Source organism: Musa acuminata, chromosome BXJ2-10 (assembly GCF_036884655.1).
Source record: "Musa acuminata AAA Group cultivar baxijiao chromosome BXJ2-10, Cavendish_Baxijiao_AAA, whole genome shotgun sequence".
NCBI classification, from domain to species: domain Eukaryota; kingdom Viridiplantae; phylum Streptophyta; class Magnoliopsida; order Zingiberales; family Musaceae; genus Musa; species Musa acuminata.
The window spans coordinates 29640829-29667000 of record NC_088347.1 but is presented as its reverse complement, the minus strand read 5'-3'; the positions used below and the strand labels follow the sequence as shown (position 1 = coordinate 29667000).

At 42.6% G+C, this 26172-nt stretch overlaps 2 protein-coding genes and 2 pseudogenes across 2 annotated transcripts; all 4 read left to right on the top strand.

The window, feature by feature from the left end:
* Positions 1 to 63: 63 nt before the first annotated feature.
* LOC103968566 (GDP-Man:Man(3)GlcNAc(2)-PP-Dol alpha-1,2-mannosyltransferase-like) lies at positions 64 to 5297 on the top strand (annotated as a pseudogene).
* A 2092-nt stretch (positions 5298 to 7389) lies between these two features.
* On the top strand, positions 7390 to 9550 carry LOC135625020 (cytochrome P450 81Q32-like). Its single transcript, XM_065129211.1, has 2 exons — positions 7390 to 8450; positions 8714 to 9550. The coding sequence occupies exons 1-2, from the start codon at positions 7440 to 7442 to the stop codon at positions 9335 to 9337; spliced, it is 1635 nt and encodes a 544-aa protein (XP_064985283.1). The 5' UTR covers positions 7390 to 7439; the 3' UTR covers positions 9338 to 9550.
* A 3173-nt stretch (positions 9551 to 12723) lies between these two features.
* Positions 12724 to 14821, top strand: LOC103968568 (cytochrome P450 81Q32-like). The gene is made up of 2 exons (XM_009381826.3): positions 12724 to 13697; positions 13966 to 14821. The coding sequence occupies exons 1-2, from the start codon at positions 12747 to 12749 to the stop codon at positions 14587 to 14589; spliced, it is 1575 nt and encodes a 524-aa protein (XP_009380101.2). The 5' UTR covers positions 12724 to 12746; the 3' UTR covers positions 14590 to 14821.
* Positions 14822 to 15669: 848 nt separating this feature from the next.
* On the top strand, positions 15670 to 25022 carry LOC135625765 (GDP-Man:Man(3)GlcNAc(2)-PP-Dol alpha-1,2-mannosyltransferase-like; annotated as a pseudogene).
* Positions 25023 to 26172: the final 1150 nt, after the last annotated feature.

Below are 26172 nucleotides of genomic sequence, written 5' to 3'. Positions count from 1 at the left end.
GAATAGAGCGCTGCCCGAGGATCGCGTTCGTCAGTGTGAGAACTGTTTTGGCTATTGAAAGGATTCAGGGTCTTGGTTCAGGTAACAAGTGATGCACGATACTACTATGATCCTACAGGTGCATTGGTTGCATGATGCCTTGAAATTGCTCGAGCGAAGAACGAATAGAAAAGTCTCCGATGTTGAAGAGGCTGTCTATTTGCGCGATCTTGTTTGGACGTTACCTAAGTGGGAATATGGCTATAGAAATCTGAAAAACCCGTCGGTAGTCATCGTCGAGGCCAATGCGGTTGTAATCCTTCCCCTCACTAGCACACGGACGTCAAGGAGTGCAAATTGCCCACTTCGCTACGATAGACGGGCTGTAGATTCTGATGCATCGGCGATGCCTACAGCATACATAATGAAACCGTTGGCAGAGAGCAAATGGGCAGAGCTGTTCGAGTTGAGGCTAGCAACATCCGCGGCACCAGAGACAAGGAAAGCAGCGAGCATCGTCAAGGGAGTCGAAGAGATGAGTGTGGAGGAGAAGACTTTTCGGAGGCGCAGGACGTCTTGCAGCTCTGGCTAGCCACCGGCAGCGATCGGAGAGTAATATGGAGGATGAGCGTCGAAGAACACCAAGCGCAAGCGACCGTCAATTCTTCAGGGTGAACCGGTCACGCTGATTTGTGCTACTCCGATGCGACCCACTTGTGAGGTCGCTACCTGCATCCAATCACAGTGTGGGTGGATGGTATTGTGGTCCATACGTGTACGAAGCACGGATGCTTTCTTTTCGTGTAAACAAGACCACATACCTCGCCCGCCGAGACCCAAACCAGGTGGCCCGCGAGGAGTCCGAGCGTGATCCATGGAGCTCTGGGTCTTGTTGTCGACCACCCTGCTTTCTTCCCTTCTATCCCTGGTACTCTTCTCCGCCGTCGCGGCCGTGATCTTGGGGCGGCGGGGGAGGCGGAGGGCAGTGGGGTTCTTCCATCCCTACACCAACGACGGCGGCGGCGGGGAGAGGGTCCTGTGTTGCGCCGTGAGGAGCGTGCAGGAGGAGAACCCCGATCTCGACTGCGCCGTCTTTACTGTTGACGATGCTTCCCCTCAGAGCCTGGCCGCCCGCGCCATCGATTGGTTCGGCGTCAAGCTCCTGCGGCCCCCTCAGGTAGCCCTTGCGCATTCTGAGGCGAGGCCTCGCCGACGTCGTTTCCGTCTTTAATTTGTGCTGAATTAAACTCAGAAATCGACCTTTGCTCTTTTCGTTTAGTCCAGCGTCTTAAATTTGCGTTAAATGTCAGGACTACCAGCTAGTTTCAGATCCATCATATCAAAATTCTTATTGGTTCTTGATCTGTGGGCACGCACTAGTGTTTTCCTGATGGAGGCCGTTCACTTTAAGGAGACATTCAAGAACCATATGTACTGATGACATATAATGAATATAGGCCTTACGATTATTTTTTGGTGCTGATGTTGGGATGTTCTATCCTTACAAATAATATATGTTAGAGTCAGACACCAACGATCAGGATGACTAGTAATTTACATTCTGAAATTGGTGAGGATGTTAGGATGTTTTGTTGCTAACCACCATTACCTTTGACCTATGAAACGAAAGAAGGAAGAGTGTTTAAAATCTTAGGTTTTAATTTGATAAGAAGGAAGAGTCCATCAGGACCTATTGTTCTTTTGTATTTTTTTTGCTAAAACTAAGTTCATCCTTTTCTGGCACTTCAGTTTTTGTTAAATGATCTCATAGTTTAACTTGCCAACCTGCACTGTTAGGTCGTTCGTTTGTACAGAAGGAAGTGGATTGAAGAACATACATATCCTCATTTTACTATGATGGGACAAAGTCTTGGTTCAGTGTATCTTTCGTGGGAGGCTCTGTGCAAATTCACACCTCAATTCTATTTTGATACTAGTGGTTATGCTTTTACCTACCCACTTGCTTGGATTTTTGGGTGCAAAATTATTTGCTATACTCACTATCTGACCATCAGCTCGGACATGGTTTCTCGTGTTCTCCAGCACAGCTCATTGTACAATAATGATTCTCTAATTGCTAGCAGGTATTTGAATAGATAGTATCTTCAATTGACCGCAGAAATAGTTGCTTCCTTGATGTTTGAAATCTTTATCTCTAGCAATTTGTTTATAAGAACTGGTACAGCTTAGACCTTTGTTCTTGATCATGTTCATGAGCTAAGTTCTAAAAATAGTTGCTTATTTGGTGTCCTAAGCTACCTGTAAACGTATGCTGTTTTGGCAATTGAGTATCACTCTAAAATCTGTTTCACAAGATATGACTCCTGGTGATGTTGCTTAAAGGTCATGTTTGTTAATTTTTTATTGTTAAATGGACACACTTTCTGCTTTAACCTCTGGATGCAACTTTCTTTGTAAGTTCTAGTTAATCTGTACTATATTTTCTTAGAATTGTGTGATGACATGACATTTGGTTTATTCAACAATAACGGGAGTTTTTTAAACAAATTGGAGCACACATATGAGAACATGGTCATTCTTTTTACTCCATGTCCTGCTTTTTCCTAGTGCTTATTCTGTATTGTATGTATGTCATAATTTATTTGCAACCAATTTCCATGTAAATATTTTATGCGATGAACACTGCTTGTTATTGTTCTCCACTTTGTAGACGAGGTCAGAATGCTGATACTCTGACTTAAAAGAAATAAATAAGCATTAAATTGCATGGATTTGGCTGTTTTTGTATAGGAAATCTAGTCTTGGATGGACTAAGCAGAAATCTTTTTTTCTTTGACTAGTGGTGCTAATCATCTTATGTCTTCTTTACTTGTGAGGCAGCATTCTGCTATCAAGGTGCAAAGTGGTGTACTATACAATATTTAGTAGGTTGTATGGGTTGGTGGGATCCTATGCACATCTTGCAATGGTAAGTTCCTCATGGACCAGATCACATATAGATTGTATGTGGAAGATTCCTCAACGCACTAAGAGATTGTACCCTCCCTGTGATACTTCATCCCTGCAGGTATATATTTAGTTCTTGTAAATTGTCAGCCTGGCTTATAGCTGACTGATGCTTAACAATTTTAGCATGCATGACAAATTTCCAAGCCAATTATATTTAATTTTGATGTCTTATTTCTTAACAAAACCAACTTTAGAGAGTTAAGTTTCACGGTTTAACTAAATGTGTCTTATTGCCTGCAATTGTTTAAAAGAATTAGCAATTTGGACATTTCAAAACATCCTATATTATCATCTGGCTCCATTTAATTGTTCACTGCTAGAGATTTATTCAACCATCTTTGATGAAAGAAAGTCCTGAATGTCCAAGCAGATGCTTCCTCTGGAAAAGCCAGTTAGGAGTCCTGTGATCATATCAGTTGCCCAGTTTCGCCCAGAGAAGGTAATGTCTGTGAATGCCCTCATCATGTGGTCATATGGTTAGTTGATTTCACAATATTAACTGTAACACTTGACTCTCATCAAGGCTCATAGCCTTCTGCTGGAAGCATTGCACATGCTGTTGGAATACTAGATCAGGGCATGCCTAGACCAAAGCTCCAATTTGTGGGTAGCTGTCAGAATAAGCAGGATGAAGAAAGATTGCAGAAGCTCAAAGAGAGATGCAGGGAACTAAATTTGGATAATTTTGTGGAGTTCCGCAGGGATGCTACGTATAGGTTCGATCTGCAGTACTAGTTTTCTTTCAACTTGAAAATTCCTAGCTGCTAGTATATTTAAAGTTTTGTTTAGATGCACCAAGTAGAATTTCCCATATAAGGACTCCATTATCCTTTATATACTGTTTGGTTTTGTGCTACCCTTTTATGTTATTGACTAATCGAAGCATATCCAGAAAAAGCGTAATGGGTAGCTTGATGCTGGAGATGTGCAGGAGGATAATGACTTCAACATTCCATATGTTCCTTCTTTGGCTCTTTTTATTCTAGAAGGCCCAGGGTTATTTACTAAAACAAAGCTGAACTTATAAAATTTTAGTGGATCTTTCTTTTCTACCCTTACGGAAACCAGAGGTCAGTTCCATAGTTTGCAGGTGGAGATGTACGACGACAGATTTTCACTCCACCATTAGCATGGATGGAACTCCCGTTAATGGTCTACTCATTTGTCTGCCATGTTAGAACTTTGACCAGTGGTCAATTTGAAGTTCCAGTGGAATCGATCTAGAACTGTTCTAAGCAATACCATTCTTTCAACTAGTTTGACAGTCTCCTGCAAACTACAACTGACCCATTAATGCGCGACTGAATATAGTGTCCAAAGGATAACAAGTTATTGGATACCTTCAGACTAGAGGGAATATCAAAGGTCTTCTGAGAGAGGGAACAAGAAAGTTTTAGATTCAATCTAATCGTGGCTATGCATCGGAGGTGAAACTTTGACATACTATTCGCTGAACATGCAATTTTGGATGTCAGCATATGCCTGAACTTTATGTTTAGTAGTTCTTGAGACTGGAGAGGAATCTTCAGTACATTTTCTAATCCTCTACTACCGCCAGTGCACAAATGATACACAGTTTCTTCTATTGTATGCCATGTTTACAGCTGGTCTCTTTGAATTGTTCACCGTAACAGGGACTTGGTCCAACTTCTGGGAAGTGCTGTTGCCGGACTTCACTCCATGATTGATGAACATTTTGGAATTAGTGTTGTAGAGTACATGGCATCTGGTGTGATACCAATTGGTTGGTGCATGTGAACTCCCATCCTACTGTTTATCCGAAAGCTAAGCATGTTATCCACTGACAAATACTTTTCTTCCCATCAGCTCATAATTCAGCAGGTCCCAAGATGGACATAGGTTTGAATGAAGGTGGACGTCAAACAGGATTTCTAGCGTCAAACAAAGAGGAATATGCTGAAGCTATCCTCGTGGTGATTAAGATGCCAGAGGCAGAGAGACTAGCAATAGCTGCAGCTGCTAGAAAGCATGCTCAAATGTGTTCAGAGCAGAAATTCTTCGAGGACTTCCAAGGCTGCAGTTCAGCCTATCCGACGATACTGTATTCTTATCGGCTGATAACATTTTCCATGCATGCTGAACATGGAAAAGAAAATTATTACCTAGAGAACAACACTGATTTTTTATAGATTTAGTAACGGTGATGACTATTTTATCAACGACTCTTAGCAACTGGAAGTAATACTTGGCATCAGAAGTTGTTTGTGCTTCAGCTGCAATTGATGCCTAATGTTAATTTGAACTGTATTGATAATTATCCATAGGCTGACAATTTGTAAACTATATGTATATAACTAATGTAGCTTCTTGGAATTGTTGCAGCTTTACATCCTTTTTGAGGAAATCCAAGCCAAGTTTTCTGGTTAGACGATTATGTGGGTATATTTGCAAATAATACTTCTATGTATCTCTTTTCCAAAAAAATATATATATTTTTAGGATATATTTGTTATCATCACTGAGTTTGAGAGTAATTTTCTTGTGTTAAGGCTTGTTCGTGGGTTATATTCAAACTGATACTTTTTGTTGCAATTATTCTGTTTCAATTTATATTTTTGTTGTAGAATATTCCTTTTTCATTTGTTTGCCTTTATAATTATTAAAAGGCTACATTTAAAATATAAAAATTTAACATATTATAATGATATATTTTTTAAATTTTTAATCGGGAAAAAAAATTAAAATTGTTAAAATGATGCATTTTGTTTAGTGATATCTGAGAATTAAGATATATATAGATTTGATTTGTTTAGTGAGGGACGAAACCTAAGCCGTAATCATATGTCATTCTTGAGGATCCAAAGTCAACACTCAAACCTCATTCTTGTGTAAAAAATTTAACGAAAAGAAAAGAGAATCTTTTGAAACTTCTCTCAAAAAAGACGGCCCAATGGCTAACGTCGTTTTTGGCTCATACGGAATACAAGGAATAGGAATAATCAATGAGATCTAATTACATATATTTATTTTGTAGCTAGGCCTCCTTAGCATTTAGATTTTTAGAATTAAAAATTTTATAGTAAAATTTATATAGTTATAAAAGTGAAATATTTAGTTATATTTATCCTTAATTTTACTAACAGAATCATAAAAATAATGAGAGAAAATATAATTTTAACATTCTAATTATGTTTTCGATATTGGCGGACGACAATGTCGCTAGGATCGCGAGCAGTTATTGTGGATGAGAAAGGAGAGTGACGATGTTGACGCTTTACATTTGTATCGGTATCGCTCGGTAATTGCATCAGCACCGACGTAGATGTAGAACAACAAAAGGGTTATTCAGTATCTACTTTGTCACTCGGATACAAAGGGCAATGCAATTATCATGCGACACCGACACAGAGCAATGTCGTCCTTCTTCACATCGTTGTCAGTGCCAACAAAGATACTCTGCATTTGCATCTACGTCGATGTAGATGTCAAGTGACCCTTTCGTCGCTTTGCATATGTGTCGACACCATTATCGACATCTGCATCGTCCTCTTCCTCCTTACCTTTTGCCTCAATTTTTATTGTGGCTCTCTCTTCTCATCCACAAGAGTTATCTGTGACCTCAGCATTGTCACTATCCTTCATCATTAAAAATATAATTAGAATGCTAAAATTATTATTTTGTCTATTTATTTTTGTGCTTTGGTAAAACCGACAATGTTATGATAAATAAAATTAAATATTTAACTTTTATAACTATAAAATTTAAATATAATTTTTTTTAAATCTAAAGATCAAAATATAAAAAAGTTTAACTGTAGGATAATTTATAATTAGCCTATCGGTCGTGACAATCAAGTCTCATCCTGTTGGTAAAGACGAATTCTTCACTACCTGCTGGGATAAGCAGGTAGGAGTCATCCCAACTGATGAAGGTGGGAATCCAAATCTTCAAAGCACCCACTGCAATATTTAAATGTTAGCACGCACGCGGGCAACGAGTTACTCATTGTTGATGATCGATAATGGTGTGGAGGCATTATCCCATGGCGCTTAAAGGCAACCTCTGTCGGCAACCATTTCAGGCAAACCTTTCATCCTCGGACGACATATCATGATGGCCGACGACGACTCCTCTCTCCCTCTCCGCTCTTATCTTCTCTTCTTATCCCTCTCTTCCTCTTGTTCGCATTCCCGTCATTTATGAATTCTTCGCTACCTGCAGGGATAGGAGTCATCCTAACCGATGGATGTGGGAATCCAAATCAGTCAAAGCACCCACTGCAATATTTAAATGTTGGCACGCGGTCAACGAGTCACTCAATGATGATGATCGATAATAGTGTCGACGCAGGAGGAATTATCCGATCTGCTGGGATAGGAGTCATCCTAAACGATGCAGGTGGGAATCCAAATCTGTCAAAGCACCCACTGCAATATTTAAATGTTGGCACGCGGGCATCGAGTTACTACTCATTGTTGATGATCGATAACGGTGTCGACTCAAGAAGGCATTATCTCATCGCGCTTAAATGCAACCTCTGTCGTCAACCATTTCACGCAAACCTTTCATCCTCGGACGACATACCATGGCCGACGCCTCCTCCTCTCTCCCTCTCCTCTCTTCTCTTCTTATCCCTCTCTTCCTCTTGTCCGCACTCCTGTCATGGCGATGGACCAAGAGTGTTCGCAAAAACCTCCCGCCGAGCCCCCCTTCGTTCCCCATTATCGGCCACCTCCACCTCATCGCCAAGCTCCCGCCTCATCGCGCCTTGGCTGCCATCGCCGCCGCCCGCGGCCCCGTCGTACTTCTCCGCCTCGGATTCCGCCCCGTCCTCCTCGTCTCCTCCGCTCCCGCCGCGGAAGAGTGCTTCACTACTCACGACGTCGCCTTCGCCAATCGCCCCAACCTCCTCGTCCCTGAGATGTTAGGCTTCGTCTGCACAACCATGGGCTTTACCCCCCACGGCCCCCACTGGCGCGACCTCCGACGCATCTACGCTGTTCACCTCTTATCCTCGGCCGCCCTTCGCTCCTCCTCCGACACACGGACCCGCGCGGTCCGGTCGCTCGCTAAGGCCCTCTTCCTCCAGCCCGGAGATTCTGAGCCGGACGGTCCGCGGCGGGTGGAGATGAAGTCGAGGTTCTTCAATCTGGCGTGCGACGCGATGATGAGGATGGTGGGCACGGCCCTCAAGGAGGGGTCCGCAGAGGAGAGGCAGCGTTTCCGGGAGATAGTGCAGGAGACGTCTGCGGTGAGCGGGGCGGCAAACGTGGCGGACTTCTTTCCGGCGCTGCGGAGGCTGGGGTGGCGCGGACCGGAGAGGAAGCTCGCGAGGCTCCAGCGGACCAGAGACGCACTTATCGGAGAACTGATCGAGCGTCATCGCGTCCGCCGGCGTCGGAGTAGCAGCAACGGAGAGGCAGCGGCGGCGATAGGGAACGGAGATAAGGGGAGGGCAACGGTGATCGACGTTATGTTGTCTTTGCAGGAGAGCGATCCGGGAACTTACACCGACGTCACCATTAAGGGCCTCATTGCGGTACGTGTCGTTTCTTCGGTACTCGTAATCTTGCGGTTATGTTCATCTCTCCCCGCTTCGACTCACGACTAAAGTTCATTGAGGGACGCAGAGTGGTAATAGAAGCGGGATTACATCTCTCGCCACAAGTCAGTTGTGATGTCGAGCAGCTCTATACTTTTAGTAACAATAATTAAGTTCTAAGAATTAGTAAATAATCAATTATTTTGTATTCACTAATTCTCAAAATAGTAAATAATACACACACTACTAATCATGTGTAGGAATTACTAGCAGCAGGAACAGACACGTCGGCCGTCACCATGGAATGGGCCATGTGCCTCCTGCTCATCCACCCCGAAGTCCTGCACGCGGCGAGGGCCGAGCTCGATGCCAAGATCGGCCAAGGGCGGATGGTGGAAGAAGAAGACATCCCCGATCTCCCCTACCTCAACTGCATCATCTATGAAACCCTCCGGCTGTACCCCGCTGTGCCGCTCCTGGTGCCCCATGAGTCTTCCCAGGACTGTACCGTCGGTGGCTACGACGTGCCTCGCGGCACGATGCTTTTGACGAACGCGTGGGCCATCCACAGGGACCCTAACACATGGGATGAACCGGAGGAGTTCAAGCCGGAGAGGTTCCAGTGCGAGGGAGGGAAGGAGGAGGCAGGGCTTAGGATGCTTCCGTTCGGGTCCGGGCGGCGCAAGTGCCCCGGGGAAGGCCTCGCCATGCGAGTGATCGGGCTGGCACTCGCGACCTTGATCCACTGTTTCGAGTGGGAGAAGCTTCCGGGGGAGGAGGTGGACATGACTGAACGGCCGGGGCTATCCATGCCAAAGGTAAAGCCATTAGAAGTCGTGTGCACGCCACGCCACACCATGCTTCATGCCCTTTCACAGCTCTGAGAGTTGGCAAACAGTCTGGCAAATACGTTCCTCCTGTCAGAAAGCTGCTTGTGAGTTCGCTGTCTGATACGTGTGCTTTTGTGGTTATCCATGCTTTTATTCGCGTTGGTCTTGTGTTTGTGGCCTAATTAATAATTTACAGGCTGAGATAGGTATGACCGTCACTTGTATTATCGTACTCCATATAAATCTAAAATCGAGGTTGGTGCAGTGTCATCCTATTTGAGTGTCCTTTACATCCATTGCGACAAATCCATCGAAGAACGCCCTACTATATTCCCTTATATGACAGGGATAATTATATATTACTTAATCCTGTACTTAGAATTTATATTTAAAAAATTTATATTAAACATTTTATATTTATGAAAGTAAATATATTTTTTATTTTTTTAACACCGTCAGCTGTACTGACGGAAGGCCTACCACGTGACATTAATTTCAATAAAAATGGGGTGACTACCGTCCCGTCAACGTTGTTGCTACTATTTTTACTATGACGTTGGAGCTTATCGACAAGGGTCTTGGCCACTCTTTGCCTACGTTGACCCTGACGTGTGTCACCTCATTAGTTCTAACACCACCGTCTCGTCCACTCGGATCCACCGCTCTCATAAAGGCACTATCTTGTTCATCCACCGCTCTCATAATGGCACTATCATGTTCTGATCTTTCTTCGATGCATCCGTAAGCACAAATGTTGGCACCCTTCTCAACTTTGCAACGTTCATTCTTCGAAACAATCTGGCCTACACCTCTCCTCTTTCACATTCTTTGAGAGCTCCTCCTCCTTCACCTATGACCCTCTACAACCCCAACACTCCAGTTCACTCTTCCATCTCATCGGATCCAATCGCCACTACTTTAGCTCAGGTTACCTTGATCCGATATTTCGTTCTTGCCCCATAGAGAACTAATGCATTTTCAGTATCTTCTTTGGTTTGCTCGACCACCTTCCTTCCTCTTCGTCCACCTCCGACCACTTATATCACACTTTGTCCTAACGCCTCCCAATCCATCGGTCCGCCCATCACAGTCGCACTTCGCTTGCCCTCAACTGTATAGCCATACCCCAAGAGACCTCTACGAAACCGGATAGCGGCAAGGTTCCCAACCTCATCGCTAACCTCGACTAGACCGCTGATCCCACAATAACTCCACCATCAATAGCAGTGGCAATGATCAGAAAATTTTGGATTGCATCGAGGATAAATCGGATTCGTTGGATGCCACGAACGATAACTTCCACTATGCACAGGATAAGGCTAGTGAGGATAGAACACATGTTGTCATGTCGGAGGAGCATGGTTGGATTTTTGTCATTATCTATGACAGCCTGGCTCTGACGCCAATGATGAACATTTTGGAATTAGTGTTGTAGAGTGCATGGCATCTGGTGTGATACCAATTGGTTAGTGCATGTGGGCTCCCATCCTACTGTTTATCCGAAAGCTACGCATGTCATCCACCGACAATACTTTTCTTCCTAGCAGCTCATAATTCAGCAGGTCCCAAGAGACATAGTTTTGAATGAAGGTGGACGTAAAACAGGATTTCTAGCATCAAACAAAGAGGAATACACTGAAGCTATCCTCGAAGTGATTAAGATGCCAGAGGCAGAGAGACTAGCAATATCTGCAGCTGCTAGAAAGCACGCTCAAAGGTTTTCAGAGCAAAAATTCTTCGAAGACTTCCAAGGCTGCTGCAGTTCAGCCTATTCTAGCACCCAAATCTTCTTCATGAACTTGACTCGATGATACTGTATTCTTCTCCGATTATAACATTTTCCATGCATGCTGAGCATATTCTGTAGGTAATAATTTTCTTTTCTTTTGACAAATCTTGTAATATACAACACCGATTTTTGATAGGTTTTGTAATGGTGATGACTGTTTTATCAAAGACTTTTATACTGGGCATCAGAAGTTGTTTGTGCTTCGGCTGCAATCGATGCCTAATGTTAATTTGAACTGTATTGATAATTAGCCATAGGCAGACAATTTGCAAACTATATGTATGTATATATCTAATGTAGCTTCTTGGAATTGTTGCAGCTTTACATCCTCTTTGAGGATATCTAAGCCAAGTTTTCTGGTTAGACGATTTTGAGTGTATATTTGCAAATAATACTTATATGTATCCCTTCTCCAAAAAACTAATATTTTGATGATATATTTGTTATCAACTCTGAATTGGAGAGTCATTTTCCTGTGTTATAGCTTTTCCTATCATCATGTGTTGTCTTAGCCGGTCTACCATTGCTAACACAAGTAGCAAGGTATCAAATGATTGGGACTTGTTCTTTGGTTAATTTAAATGATACTTTTTGGCGAGATAAACTAAATCCTTCAACGTTAGATTTATTTCGTTTCAATTTTATAATGATATTTTTTAAATTATTAATCAGGATAAAATTAAAATTATTAAAATGATACATTTCTTTTGGTGATATCTGAGAATTAAGATGTAACATATAAGATTTGATTTGTTCAATGAGAGACTAAACGTAAACGGTAATCATATGTCATTGTTGGAGGATCCAAAGTCAATAGTAAATAAAGAATCTTTTGAAACTTCTCTCAAATAAGATTGTCCACTGGATCAGCGAATCCAACTTTGTCAGATAAACGCGGGCATTCGGGCAACAGTCTCTTTCCATTGTTTGGGACAAGTCACTCGTTGATGATGATAGAAAACGATGTTGACTCAAGGAGGCCTTATCCAATGGCGTTTAAAGGCAACATCTGTCGGAAACCATGTCACGCAAACCTTCCATCCTCCGACGTGTTCTTCTCTCTTCTCTTCGTATCCCTCTCTTCCTCTTGTTCACATCCGTGTCATTTATGAATTCTTCGCTACCTTTTGGGATAGGAGACATCCTAACCGATGAAGGTCCTTTTATAGGAAACAACTAAGCCGTGGCCTCGGGGCCGACGCGGCTCGGTTCGGGTCCAGACGACGGGGATCTCCTTGGGGCGTTCCTCGAGCCCGTTGAGACGATCGGGTGCGGTGTCCGATCGGGACGGTGTAGCCGTCTCCTCCGGGCAGGAACTCCTCGCTTGTGCGTCCGGAGGGGAGCTTCGGCTTCGCACCTGCACAAAGGTCGGGCACCTCGGCCTGACCCCTTCGACGATCAAGTTAGCAGATGTGAAGGCAGTTTTAGATGAAGAAGTGTTTTGGTGTGTCTGTCTCTCCCCCCCTTTTTCTAATGAACGATAGGGTATTTATAGGGAAGCTTACTGCTTCCTGAGCTGCCCGCTTACAGGGCACGCTGGTAGCGTCTTATCGTAATTACTATCCTCATCACCACTTATGATGATCCATAATAGTGTCGACTCGAGGAGACATTATCCCGTGGAGCTTATAAGCAATTATTTCGCGCAAACCTTTCATCCTCGTACAACATACCATGGCCGACGACTCCTCTCTCCCTCTCTTCTCTTCTCTTCTTATCCCTCTCTTCCTCTTGTTCGCATCCCTGTCATGGCGATGGACCAAGAGTGTTCGCAAGAACCTCCCGCCGAGCCCCCCTTCGTTCCCCATCATCGGCCACCTCCACCTCATCGCCAAGCTCCCGCCCCATCGCGCCTTGGCTGCCATCGCCGCCGCCCGCGGCCCCGTCGTACTCCTCCGCCTCGGATCCCGCCCCGTCCTCCTCGTCTCCTCCGCTCCCGCCGCGGAAGAGTGCTTCACCGCCCACGACCTTGCCTTCGCGAATCGCCCCCGCCTCCTCGCCGCTCAGATCCTAGGCTACGACTGCACAACCATCGCCTGGTCCCCCTACGGTTCCCACTGGCGCAACCTTCGCCGCATATCCGCCGTCCACCTCTTATCCACGGGCGCCCTCCGCTCGTCTTCCGACTCACGGACTGGCGTGGTCCGGTCGCTCGCGAAGGCTCTCTTCATCGAGGGCGGCGATTCGGGGCCGAACGGCCCGCGGCGGGTGGAGATGAAGTCCAGGTTCTTCAATCTGGCGTACGATGTGATGATGGGGGTGGTGGCCACGGCCGTCGTGGGGAAGTCCGCGGACGAGAGGCAGCGATTCCGGGAGGTGGTGGAGGAGACGTTTGCGGTGAGCGGGGCGGTAAACGTGGCGGACTTCTTTCCGGCGCTGCGGAGGCTGGGGTGGCGCGGGCCGGAGCGGAAGCTCGCCAGGATCCAGCGGAGCAGAGACGCACTAATCGGAGAACTCATCGAGCGTCATCGCGTCCGCTGGCGTCGGAGTGGCAGCAACGGAGAGGCAGCGGCGGCGGTAGGGAACGGAGATAAGGGGAGGGCAACGGTGATCGACGTTATGTTGTCTCTTCAGGAAAGCGATCCGGGAACTTACACTGACGTCACCATTAAGGGCCTCATTGTGGTACGTCTCGTTTCTTCGCTATTCGTAGTCTTCCGGTTACGTTCCTCGCCTCGCTTCCGTTCACGACTAAAGTGCACTGATGGACGCCGAGCGGTAATAGAAGCGGATTACATCCCTCGCCACACAAGTCAGTTGTGATGTCAAACTACTCTAATGCTTTAGTAATAATAATTAAGTTCTAAAAATTAGTAAATAATCATTTATTTTGTATTTACTAATTCCTAAATAGTAAATAATACACACACACACACACTACTTTCATGTGCAGGAATTATTGGGAGGAGGAATAGACACGACGGCCGTCACCATGGAATGGGCCATGTGCCTCCTGCTCATCCACCCCGAAGTCCTGCACACGGCGAGGGCCGAGCTCGATGCCAAGATCGGCCAAGGGCGGATGGTGGAAGAAGAAGACATCCCCAATCTCCCCTACCTCAACTGCATCATCTATGAAACCCTCCGGCTGTACCCCGCTGTGCCGCTCCTGGTGCCCCATGAGTCTTCCCAGGACTGCACCGTCGGTGGCTACGACGTGCCTCGCGGAACGATGCTTTTGACGAACGCGTGGGCCATCCACAGGGACCCTAACACATGGGATGAACCCGAGGAGTTCAAGCCGGAGAGGTTCCAGTGCGAGGGAGGGAAGGAGGAGGCAGGGCTTAGGATGCTTCCGTTCGGGTCCGGGCGGCGCAAGTGCCCCGGGGAAGGCCTCGCCATGCGAGTGATCGGGCTGGCACTCGCGACCTTGATCCACTGTTTCGAGTGGGAGAAGCTTCCGGGGGAGGAGGTGGACATGACCGAAGGGTCCGGGCTAACCATCCCCAAGGCAAAGCCATTGGAAGTCGTGTGCATGCCACGCCAAACCATGCTTGATGCCCTTTCACAGCTCTGAGAGTTGGCAAACAGTATGGCAAATACGTTCGTTCCTCCGGTTAAAAAGCTGCTCTTGGGTTCGTTGTCTGATGCGTGTGCTTTTGTAGTTATGGACGCTTTTGTTCTTGTTGGTTGGCGTCTTACCTGTGTTTGTAGCCTAATTAATAATTTACATGCTGAGATAGGTATGACCGTCTCTTGTATTGTCGTCCTCCGTATAAATCTAAAAACGAGGTTAGCGCATTATGTCATACTATTTCAGTGTCCTGTTAAATCCATCAAGACCAATCCATCAAAAACCGCAGTACTCTATTCCCTTTGATGATTGAACTAATTACGTATTACTTACCCTATGTATTAGGGTATGATAATTTTTATACTTAAAAAATTTATTAAAAAAAATTATATTAAGGTTTTTATAATTATAAAAATAAAATATTTATTTTAATTTTCTAACATTGTCAACTGCACAGATGGAAGACTCCATATGTAACATCATATGTAACATTGTCAACTGCAGAGAATCAAAGAGTTGTAGGTTAGGTTTTTTTGGAATGCCACCTCCTATTCTCCTCTTTTCTTCTTCTTTACAGTCAATAGCCTTTATTTTGGACGTGTAAAGATTTGGATAGTAATTTGAGGTACGTCTTCACAATCTTTGCCATGTGAATCATCACTAGAGAGGATAACACTTGATATCTTTTATTGTCTTCCACAAATCCACAGGATTTAAAGGACATACGAATTCATTAGATAAAACACATCTCTCTTATATACACGATTTTAAGGAATATATGAACTCTATAGATAAAAACATGTGACTCAAGAATTGAAAATAATTAGGAATAAGATATTATATTATCTTGAATAATATGATTATCATGATGATGACGATGTCTCATGTTTCAATGCTATACTTGATATTAAAAAAGAATAATTTATTTTAATTTCATAATTATGAGAATCATAATATAAAAATTTTAAAATATAAAAATTATTAAATTAAAGAACATAAGTACGGAGATAATATGTAATTAGTGCTTTTTCTTTTCCCTGTCGTGGAACCATGAAACTCTATCTTTCCCCCTTTCCACCGCCACTTCCCACCATTGCGGCCCCAACTACGTCCTCTCCGCTTCCCTTCTTCCTCGTTGCACGATCGGAGACTAATATGGAGGATTAGACCAAGGCGTCATCGACCGTAAATTCTTAAGGGTGCATCCGTCGCGCTGATTTGTGCCACTCTGAGGTGGCCCGCTTGTGGGTTCGGTAGCTGCATCCAATCACAGTGTGGGTGGGTGGTGTATCGGCCATCCGTTGTACCAAGCACGGATGGTTTCTTTTCTTATAAACAAGACCCCATAGCTCGCCCGCCGAGACCCAATTCCGGTGGGCCGCGAGGAGTCGGAGCGTGATCCATGGCGGTCTGGGTCTTGTTGTCGACCACCTTGCTTTCTTCCCTTCTATCCCTGGTACCCTTCTCCGCTGTCGCGGCCGTGATCTCGGGGCGGCGGGGGAGGCGGAGGGCGGTGGGGTTCTTCCATTCTTACACCAACGACGGCGGTCGCGGGGAGAGGGTCCTGTGGTGCGCCCTGAGAGCCGTGCAGGAAGAGAACCCCGATCTCGGCTACGCCGTCTTTACTAGTCATTTACATTATGAAATTGGTGAGGATGTTAGGATGTTTTGTTGCTTACCACCATTACCTTCGATCTATGAAACAAAACAACGAAGAGTGTTTAATATTTTAGGTTTTTAATTTGATAAGAAAGAAGAGTGAGTCCATCATCAATACCTATTGTTCTTTTGTATTTTTTTTGCTATAAACAAGTTCATCCTTTTCTGGCACTTCAGTTTTGGTTAAATGATCCCATAGTTTACGTGACAACATGCACTGTTAGGTCATTCACTTGTACAGGTGGAAATGCATTGAAGAGCACACATATCCTCATTTTACTATGATTGGATAAAGTCTTGGTTCAGTGTATCTTTCGTGAGAGGCTCTGTGCAAATTCACCCCTCAATTCTATTTTGATATTAGTGGTTATGCTTTTACCTACCTGCTTGCTCGGATTTTTGGGTGCAAAGTTATTTGCTATACTTACTATACGACCACCAGCTCGGATATGGTTTTTCTCGTGTTCTCCAGCGCAGCTCAATGTACAATAATGATGCTCTAATTGCTATGAGGTATTCGCAGATATAGTATCTTCAGTTGACTGCAGAAATAGTTGCTTCCATGATTTTTAGAATCTTTATCATTTGCAATCTGTTTATAAGAACTGGTACAGCTTAGACCTTTGTTCTTGATCATGTTCATAAGCTAAGTTCTAAAAATAGTTGCTTAGTTGGTGTCCTACGCTAACTGTAAACTTATGTTGTTTTTGCAATTGAGTATCACTCTACAATCTGTTTCACAAGAAAAGACTCCTGGTAATGTTGCTTAAAGGTCATGTTTGTAAATTTTTATTGTTAAATGGCCACATGTCTGCTTTAACCTCTGGATGCAACTTTCTTTGTAAGTTCCAGTTAATCTATGCAATATTTTCTTAGAATTGTGTGATGAGGTGACATTCGATTTATTCAACAATAACAAGAGCTTTTTAAACGAATTGGAGCACACATATGAGAACATGGTCATTCCTTTTGCTCCATGTCCTGCTTTTTCCTAGTGCTTATTCTGTATTGTATGTATGCCATGATTTGTTTGCAACCAATTGCTATGTAAAGATTTTAAGCGATGAACACTGCTTCTTATTGTTCTTCACTCCTGTAGACGAGGTCAGAATACTGATACTCTGACTTCAAAGAAATAAATAAGCATTAAATTGTATGGATTTGGCAGTCGAGGTATAGGCAATCTAGTCTTGTTTGTACTAAGAAGAAGTATTTTTTTCTTTGACGTGTGGTGCTAATCATCTTATGTCTTCTTTACTTGTGAGGCAGCATTCTGCTATCCAGGTGCAATGTGGTGTACTATACAATATTTAGTTGGTTGTATGGGTCGGTGGGATCCTGTGCACATCTTGCAATGGTAAACTCCTCATGGGCCAGGTCACATATAGATTGTCTGTGGAAGATTCCTCCGCTCACTAAGAGAGTGTACCCTCCCTGTGATACTTCATCCCTTCAGGTATATATATAATTCTTGTAAATTGGCAGCCTGGCTTATACCTGACTGTTGCTTAACAATTTTAGAATGCATGACAAATTTCCAAGCCAATTATATTTAATTTTGATGTCTTGTTTCTTTACAAAACCAACTTTAGAGAGCTAAGTTTCACGGTTTAGCTAAATGTGTTTTATTACCTACAATTGTTTAAAAGAATTAGCGAGTTGGACATTTCAAAACATCCTATTTTATCATCTGGCTCCATTTAATTATTCACTGCTAGAGATTTATTGAACCATCATTGATGAAAGAAAGTACTGACTGTCCAAGCGGATGCTTCCTCTGGGAAAGCTAGTTAGGAGTCCTGTGATTATATCAGTCGCCCAGTTTCGCCCAGAGAAGGTAATGTCTGTGAATGCCCTCATCATGTGGGCATATGGTTAGTTGATATCACAATATTAACTGAACACTTGATTCTCATCAAGGCTCATAGCCTTCAACTGGAAGCGTTTGCACAATCTGTTGGAATGCTAGATCAGGACATGCCTAGGCCAAAGCTCCAATTTGTGGGTAGTTGTCGGAATAAGCAGGATGAAGAAAGATTGCAGAAGCTCAAAGAGAGATGCAGGGAACTAAATTTGGATAATTTTGTGGAGTTCTGCAGGGATGCTGCGAATAGGTTCGATCTGCAGCACTAGTTTTCTTTCAACTTGAAAATTCCTAGCTACTAGTATATTTTATGTTTTGGATTCCCTTTCTTGTCTCTAGATTTGTTTTCACTGTACACAAGTAACAATATTCTCGGGTTTTTTCTTCAATTTTGGTGGATCAAAACAGAGTTAGTGACATCTATGTTTGAGTTTAGGTGCACCAAGTAGAATTTCCCATATAAGGACTCCGTTATCCTTTATATACTGTTTGGTTTTGTGCTACCCTTTTATGTTATTGACTAATCGAAGCATATCCAGAATGAGTAGCTTGAGGCTGGAGATGTGCAGGAGGATAATGACTTCAACATTCCATATGTTCCTTCTTCGGCTCTTTTTATTCTTGAAGGCCCAGGGTTATTTACTAAAGTAAAGCTGAACTTACAAGGTTTTAGTAGATATTTCTTTTCTACCCTTACGAAAACCAAAAGTCAGTTCCATAGTTTGCAGGTGGAGATGAATGACAACTGATCAATTTGAAGTTCCAGTGGAATCGATCTAGAACCGATCTAAGACGTACCATTCTTTGAACTAGTTTGTCAGTCTCCTGCAAACTGCAGCTGACCCGTTAATGCACGATTGAATATAGTGTCCGAAGGATAGCATGTTATTGGAGACCTTCAGACTCAAAGGAATATCAATGGTCTACTGAGGGAGGGAACAAGAAAGTTTTAGATCGATCTTATCGTGGCTATGCTTTGGAGCTCAAACTTTGACATACTATTCGCAGAACATGCGATTTTGGATGTCGTCTTGTGCCTGAACTTTATGTTTAGTAGTTCTTGAGACTTGAGAGGAATCTTCAGTACATTATCTAAAACTCTACTGCCTCCAATGCATAAATGATATACAGTGTCTTCTATTGTTTGCCATGTTTACATCAGCTCTTTTTGAATTGTTCACCGTAACAGGGACTTGGTCCATCTTCTCGGAGGTGCTGTTGCCGGACTTCACTCCATGATTGAGAGCATTTTGGAATTAGTGTCGTAGAGTACATGGCATCTGGTGTGGTACCAATTGGTTAGTGCATGTGGACTCCCATCCTACTGTTTGACCGAAAGCTAAGCATGTTATCCACTGACAATACTTTTCGTCCCATCAGCTCATGATTCAGCAGGTCCCAAGATGGACATAATTTTGAACGAAGGTGGACGTAAAACAGGATTTCTAGCATCAAACAAGGAGGAATATAATGAATGATCGAGATATAAACAGGAATAACTTTTGTATAGGAATAAATACTAGAAGATCAAAATATGCTGCGGAATAAAATGGAAACACAATCAAACAGAACACCAAGATATACGTGGAAAACCCCTTCAATGTGAAGGGTAAAAATCACGGGGCAAACTAGAGATAATCCACTATGAGAATAATGAATATACAAATCTCAATCTTTTGCCCAAAATCCTAGCAACAACCACAAGAGAATAACTGGGATACAAGGATCACGTCACTGCCCACAATATCTAAAACCTCTCAAGTAATCACAGCAAGAGCCTACTGTAGATTTGATCTAACCTGAGATGAGAACACTGCTAGATGATTGCGAACAGTCTCTCTGCGTTGTCCTTGTCTTCTTCCCTTTCTTTCTCTTCCTTTTCTGCCTTGTTCTCCTTCTTCTCTTTGGAATCTCGTGGCTCCAAAGATCTGCCTCGTTGCTGCCTTTTTATAGCTTTAATCTGCCTCTAAAACGCAGCCACCACACCCCCCTAATCTTAATTAGGGTTAGGTTAAGAGAGGGTGTAGGTTGTGGGCTGATAAAGCCCACATGGGCTGAATATGGGCCATCAGCCCAACAACCTCCCCCTTCAGCCCATAAGGGAAGCTGTCCCATGACTCCTCAATGTGAAGCCATACCGACCAACTGTCGGCATATCTCCTGTCTTTCTTTTGGTAAGGTTTTCGTCAACATGTCTGCTCCGTTGTCATCTGTATGAATTTTTTGAAGCCGCAACTGCTTCTCTTCAAATACATTTCGGATCCAGTAGTATCTGACATCTATATGCTTTGACTTGGAATGAGACATTGAGTTCTTACACAAATGGATGACATTCTGGCTGTCACAATGCACCACATAATTTTCCTGTTTCAGCCCCAATTCTTGTAAGAATTCTTTCATCCATAACATTTCTTTGCATACCTCTGTAGCAGCAATATATTCTGCTTCTGTGGTGGAGAGAGCAATACACCTTTGTAACCTGGATTGCCACGACACAGCTCCCCCTGCAAAAGTAAGTACATAACCTGAAGTAGACTTCCTCGTATCTATATCTCTTGCCATATCTGCATCTGTGTAACCTGTTAACATAGGTGGTCCACCTCCAAAGCTTAAACAAACCTTAGAGCTCCCTTTGAGATATCTAAAAATCCACTTCAGTGCTGCCCAGTGCTCTTTGCCTGGATTTGCAAGAAATCTGCTAGTAACACCCACTGCATATGCGATGTCCGGCCTCGTACATACCATTGCATACATTAAACTTCCAACTGCTGAAGCATAAGAAACATTTTGCATTTTCTCCTTCTCCTCATCACTTGACAGACTCTGTTCTGAGCACAACTTGATGTGACATGCAAGAGGAGAACCAACTGGCTTAGCATTGCTCATACTGAATCTTTCCAATACCTTCTCGATGTATTTCTCCTGTGACAACCAAATCTTCTTGTTTTTCCTGTCACGAGAAATCTGCATGCCTAGTATTTGATTTACTGGCCCCATGTCCTTCATTACAAAAGACTCACTCAGTTCCTTCTTCAACCTGTCAATTTTAAACATATCTTTCCCAAGAATAAGCATGTCATCAACATAAAGTAAGAGAATAATAAAATCCTCACCAAACCATTTGATGTACACACAATGATCTGAAGCCGTTCTTTTGTATCCATTTTTTGTCATAAATGAATCAAACTTTCTGTACCATTGTCTTGGAGCTTGCTTTAGCCCATACAAGCTCTTCTTCAACTTGTAGACAAAATTATCTTTACCTTTGACTTTAAAGCCTTCTGGTTGCTCCATATAAATTTCCTCCTCCAAATCACCATGAAGGAAAGCTGTCTTCACATCTAACTGCTCAACCTCCAAGTCCTGGCTAGCAGCAATACCAAGAGCAACACGAATAGAAGACATTTTAACAACAGGAGAAAATATCTCTTCAAAGTCAATACCTTTCTTTTGACCAAAGTCTTTCACAACCAATCTAGCTTTGTACTTTGGTTGAGAACAATATTCTTGAGTCTTCAACCTAAAAACCCACTTGTTCTTCAAGGCCTTCATTCCATTTGGTAGCAGCACCAAATCATAAGTGTGGTTCTTCTGAAGAGCATCTATCTCTTCCTGCATAGCAACTAACCACTTCTCTTTCTGCTCACTCTCAACTGCTTCCTGGTAACTCTCTGGTTCACCTGCATCAGCAAGCATCACATACTCATCTGTAGAGTATCTTCTGGAAGGTTGACGTTGTCTAGAAGATCTTCTCAACTGAGGTTCTGCGGGAACTTGCTCTCCTACTTCTTCTTGCTCAACATGTCCTATAGGTAAATCAACATCAGGCTCTACACTATTTTCCTGCATATCTCCCCCATCACCCTGATATACTGGAGGAATAACTGGGTCACAATCTGCTAATCCTTCTGCATAAGTCTTGGCTGGTGCCTTCTTCTTCAAATCCTCAAAGGTTTGATCCTCAAAGAAGACCACATCTCTGGTCTTGAACACCTTCTGCTTTTCTGAATCCCAAAGCTTGTAACCAAACTAATCATGTGAGTAACCAAGAAAAATACATTCTTTAGACTTACCATCCAGCTTGGACCTCTCATTATCTGGAACATGTGCAAATGCACGACAACCAAATACTCTCAAATGCCTATAGGAAACATCTTTCTCTGATCATACATGCTCTGCAACATCACCATCTAGGGCTGTACATGGTGATAAGTTGATCACATCAACTGCAGTCCTCAAAGCCTCATCCCAAAACCTTTTGGGTAGCTTGGCCTGTGAAAGCATACATATGATCTTTTCCATGATGGTGCGGTTCATCCTCTCTGCAATTGCATTATGCTGAGGTGTACCAGGAACTGTCATCTTATGTTGGATCCCATGTGACCTGCAATAGTCATTAAACAATCCCGTATACTCACCACCATTATCTGATCTTATGCATTTCAATTTCCTTTATGTCTCCTTTTCAACCCTGGCGTGAAACTCTTTGAAGACATTAATAACCTGATCTTTGGTCTTCAAAGCATAAGCCCAAACTTTCCTGGAAAAATCATCTATAAAAGTGACAAAATAAAGTGCACCATTTATACCAAGAACATCAACAGATCCACCAGGAGTTTTTGTCCTCAAAGGACCACATACATCTGTATAAACACGGTCTAAGGCATGCATTTTTCTAGACAAAGCAGCACTAGCAAATGAAACTCTATGTTGTTCACCAGCCAAACAATCAATACAAGGGTTCAGATGTATACCTCTGAGATCTGGTAATACCTCTCTCTTGGAAAGAGCTTGCAGCCCCTTCTCGCTCATGTGTCCCAATCGCCTATGCCACAACTCCATTCTGAAGTCTTTCTCTGTAGCATTTAACTGCTCACCATAAGCTTTAGCCTGCAACCTGTACAAAGTATGACATTTCTTTCCACTAGCTATAACAAAAGAACCCTTACTGAGCTTCCATTGCCCTCTGTGAAATCTGCTTTCATACTCTTCATCATCTAGTCTTCCAACTGAAATTAAATTCAGCCTCAAGTCAACCACATGCCTCACATCTTTAAGTACCAACTTGTAGCCAAGGTTGGTCTTTAAATGGATATCACCCATGCCAATGATGTTTGCTGTGCCATAGTTGCTTATCTTGACAACACCAAAGTTTCCAGACCTGTATGTAGCAAAAAACTCTCTCCGAGGTGTAGCATGATAAGAAGCACCTGTGTCAATCACCCACTCAAGATCCTGACACACACAAGAAAAAATATCATCAGAAGGAGACAAAATCAAATAATCACCACCCTGCACTGTAGTTGTAGTATTATCCTTTGACTCTGTAGACTCCACTTCTTTTCCCTTTTTCTTGTTCTTCTTAGGTTGCTTACATTGGTTCTTGTAATGTCCTTTCTCACCACAGTTATAGCAAACAATATCTTTTCTTGATCTTGACTTGCTCCTACCCATACGTGAACTGTTTTTGGACTTTGACCTTCCTCTGTTCTCTGAGATAAGTGCTTGTGAATCATTCTGAGATGTTGCCGAACCTTTTCTTCTCAACTCCTCATTCAACAAACTGCTTGTTACTTGACTCATAGTGACAATACCATCTGGCGCAGAATTACTAAGGGAAACCACCAGTGTCTCCCAACTTTCTGGTAATGAACTTAGAAGTAACAATGCCTGCAACTCATCATCAAGAGACATTTTCATAGAGGATAACTGGTTAGTAATACTCTGCATTTCATTCAAATGCTCAGCAATAGAAGCACCCTCTCTATATTTTAGGTTCACAAGTTTTCTGATAAAAAAGCTTTGTTGCCAGCTGTTTTTCTTTCATAGAGACTTTCTAATTTTTTCCAAAGAGAATATGCAGAAATTTCAGTAGAAACATGGTGAAAGACACTATCATCAAGCCACTGTTTAATAAACCCAATTGTTTTTCGATCTAATCTCTTCCACTCATCATCTGTCATAGTTGTAGGTTTTGCACTATCCCCTTGCAAAGATCCATACAAATCTTTGCAATACAAGAGATCTTCCATTCTTGGTTTCCATATCATCCAATTGTTTCCATTCAAACTAATCATGCGAGAAACATTACTGGCCTCCATGTTCAAATACAAAAATTAAATTACCAAAACCCTGCTCTGATACCAGTTGATGGGGATATAAACAGGAATAACCTTTGTATAGGAACAAATACTAGAAGACCAAAATACGTAGCGGAATAAAATGGAAACACAATCAAACAGAACACCAAGATATACGTGGAAAACCCCTTCAACGTGAAGGGTAAAAACCACGGGGCAAACTAGAGATAATCAACTATGAGAATAATGAATATACAAATCTCAATCTCTTGCCCAAAACCCTAGCAACAACCACAAGAGAATAACTGGGATACAAGGATCACGTCACTGCCCACAATATCTAAAACCTCCCAAGTAATCACAGCAAGAGCCTACTGTAGATTTGATCTAACCTGAGATGAGAACACTGCTAGATGATTGTGAACAGTCTCTCTGCGTTGTCATTATCTTTTTCCATTTCTTTCTCTTCCTTTTCTGCCTTGTTCTCCTTCTTCTCTTTGGAATCTCGTGGCTCCAAAGATCTGCCTCATTGTTGCCTTTTTATAGCTTTAATCTGCCTCTAAAATGCAGCTACCATATCCCCAAATCTTAATTAGAGTTAGGTTAAGAGGAGATGTAGGTTGTGGGCTGATAAAGCCCACATGGGCTGAATATAGGCCATCAGCCCAACACTGAAGCTATCCTGAAAGTGATTAAGATGCCAGAGGCAGAGAGACTTGCAATAGCTGCAGCTGCTAGAAAGCACGCTCAAAATTTTTCAGAGCAGAAATTCTTCGAAGACTTCCAAGGCTGCTGCAGTTCAGCCTATTCTAGCACCCAAATCTTCTTCATGAACTTGACTCGATGATACTGTATTCTTCTCCGATTATAACATTTTCCATGCATGAGCATATTCTGTAGGTAATAATTTTCTTTTCTTTTGACAAATCTTGTAATATACAAGACCGATTTTTGATAGGTTTTGTAATGGTGATGCCTGTTTTATCAAAGACTTTTATACTGGGCATCAGAAATTGTTTGTGCTTCAGCTGCAATCGATGCCTAATGTTAATTTGAACTGTATTGATAATTAGCCATAGGCAGACAATTTGCAAACTATATGTATGTATATATCTAATGTAGCTTCTTGGAATTGTTGCAGCTTTACATCCTCTTTGAGGATACCCAAGCCAAGTTTTCTGGTTAGACGATTTTGAGTGTATATTTGCAAATAATACTTATATGTATCCCTTCTCCAAAAAACTAATATTTTGAGGATATATTTGATATCAACTCTGAATTGGAGAGTCATTTTCCTGTGTTATAGCTTTTCCTATCATCATGTGTTGTCTTAGCCGGTCTACCATTGCTAACACAAGTAGCACGGTATCAAATGATTGGGACTTGTTCTTTGGCTACATTTAAATGATACTTTTTTGCGAGATAAACTAAATCCTTCGACGTTAGATTTATTTCGTTTCAATTTTATAGCTTCGTTGTAGAATATTTCTTTTTTCATTTGTTTGCCTTTATAATTATTTAGAAGCTACATTTAAAATATAATTTTTTAAGATTTTATAATAATATTTTTTAAATTATTAATCAGGATAAAATTAAAATTATTAAAATGATACATTTCTTTTGGTGATATCTGAGAATTAAGATGTAACATATAAGATTTGACTTGTTCAATGAGAGACTAAAGTTAAACGGTAATCATATATCATTGTTGGAGGATCCAAAGTCAATAGTAAATAAAGAATCTTTTGAAACTTCTCTCAAAAAAGATTGTCCACTGGATCAGCGAATCCAACTTCGTCAGATAAACGCGGGCATTCGGGCAACAGTCTCTTTCCATTGTTTGGCCCATCTGCTACCGGCCTTTTGAAACTTCTGCTGAGGGGTCCACTGGATCAGTGAATCCAACTTTGTCAAGGAAAACGGTGTTGACTCAAGGAGGCATTGTCCCATGGTGCTTAAGCAACCTCTGTCGGAAACCATTTC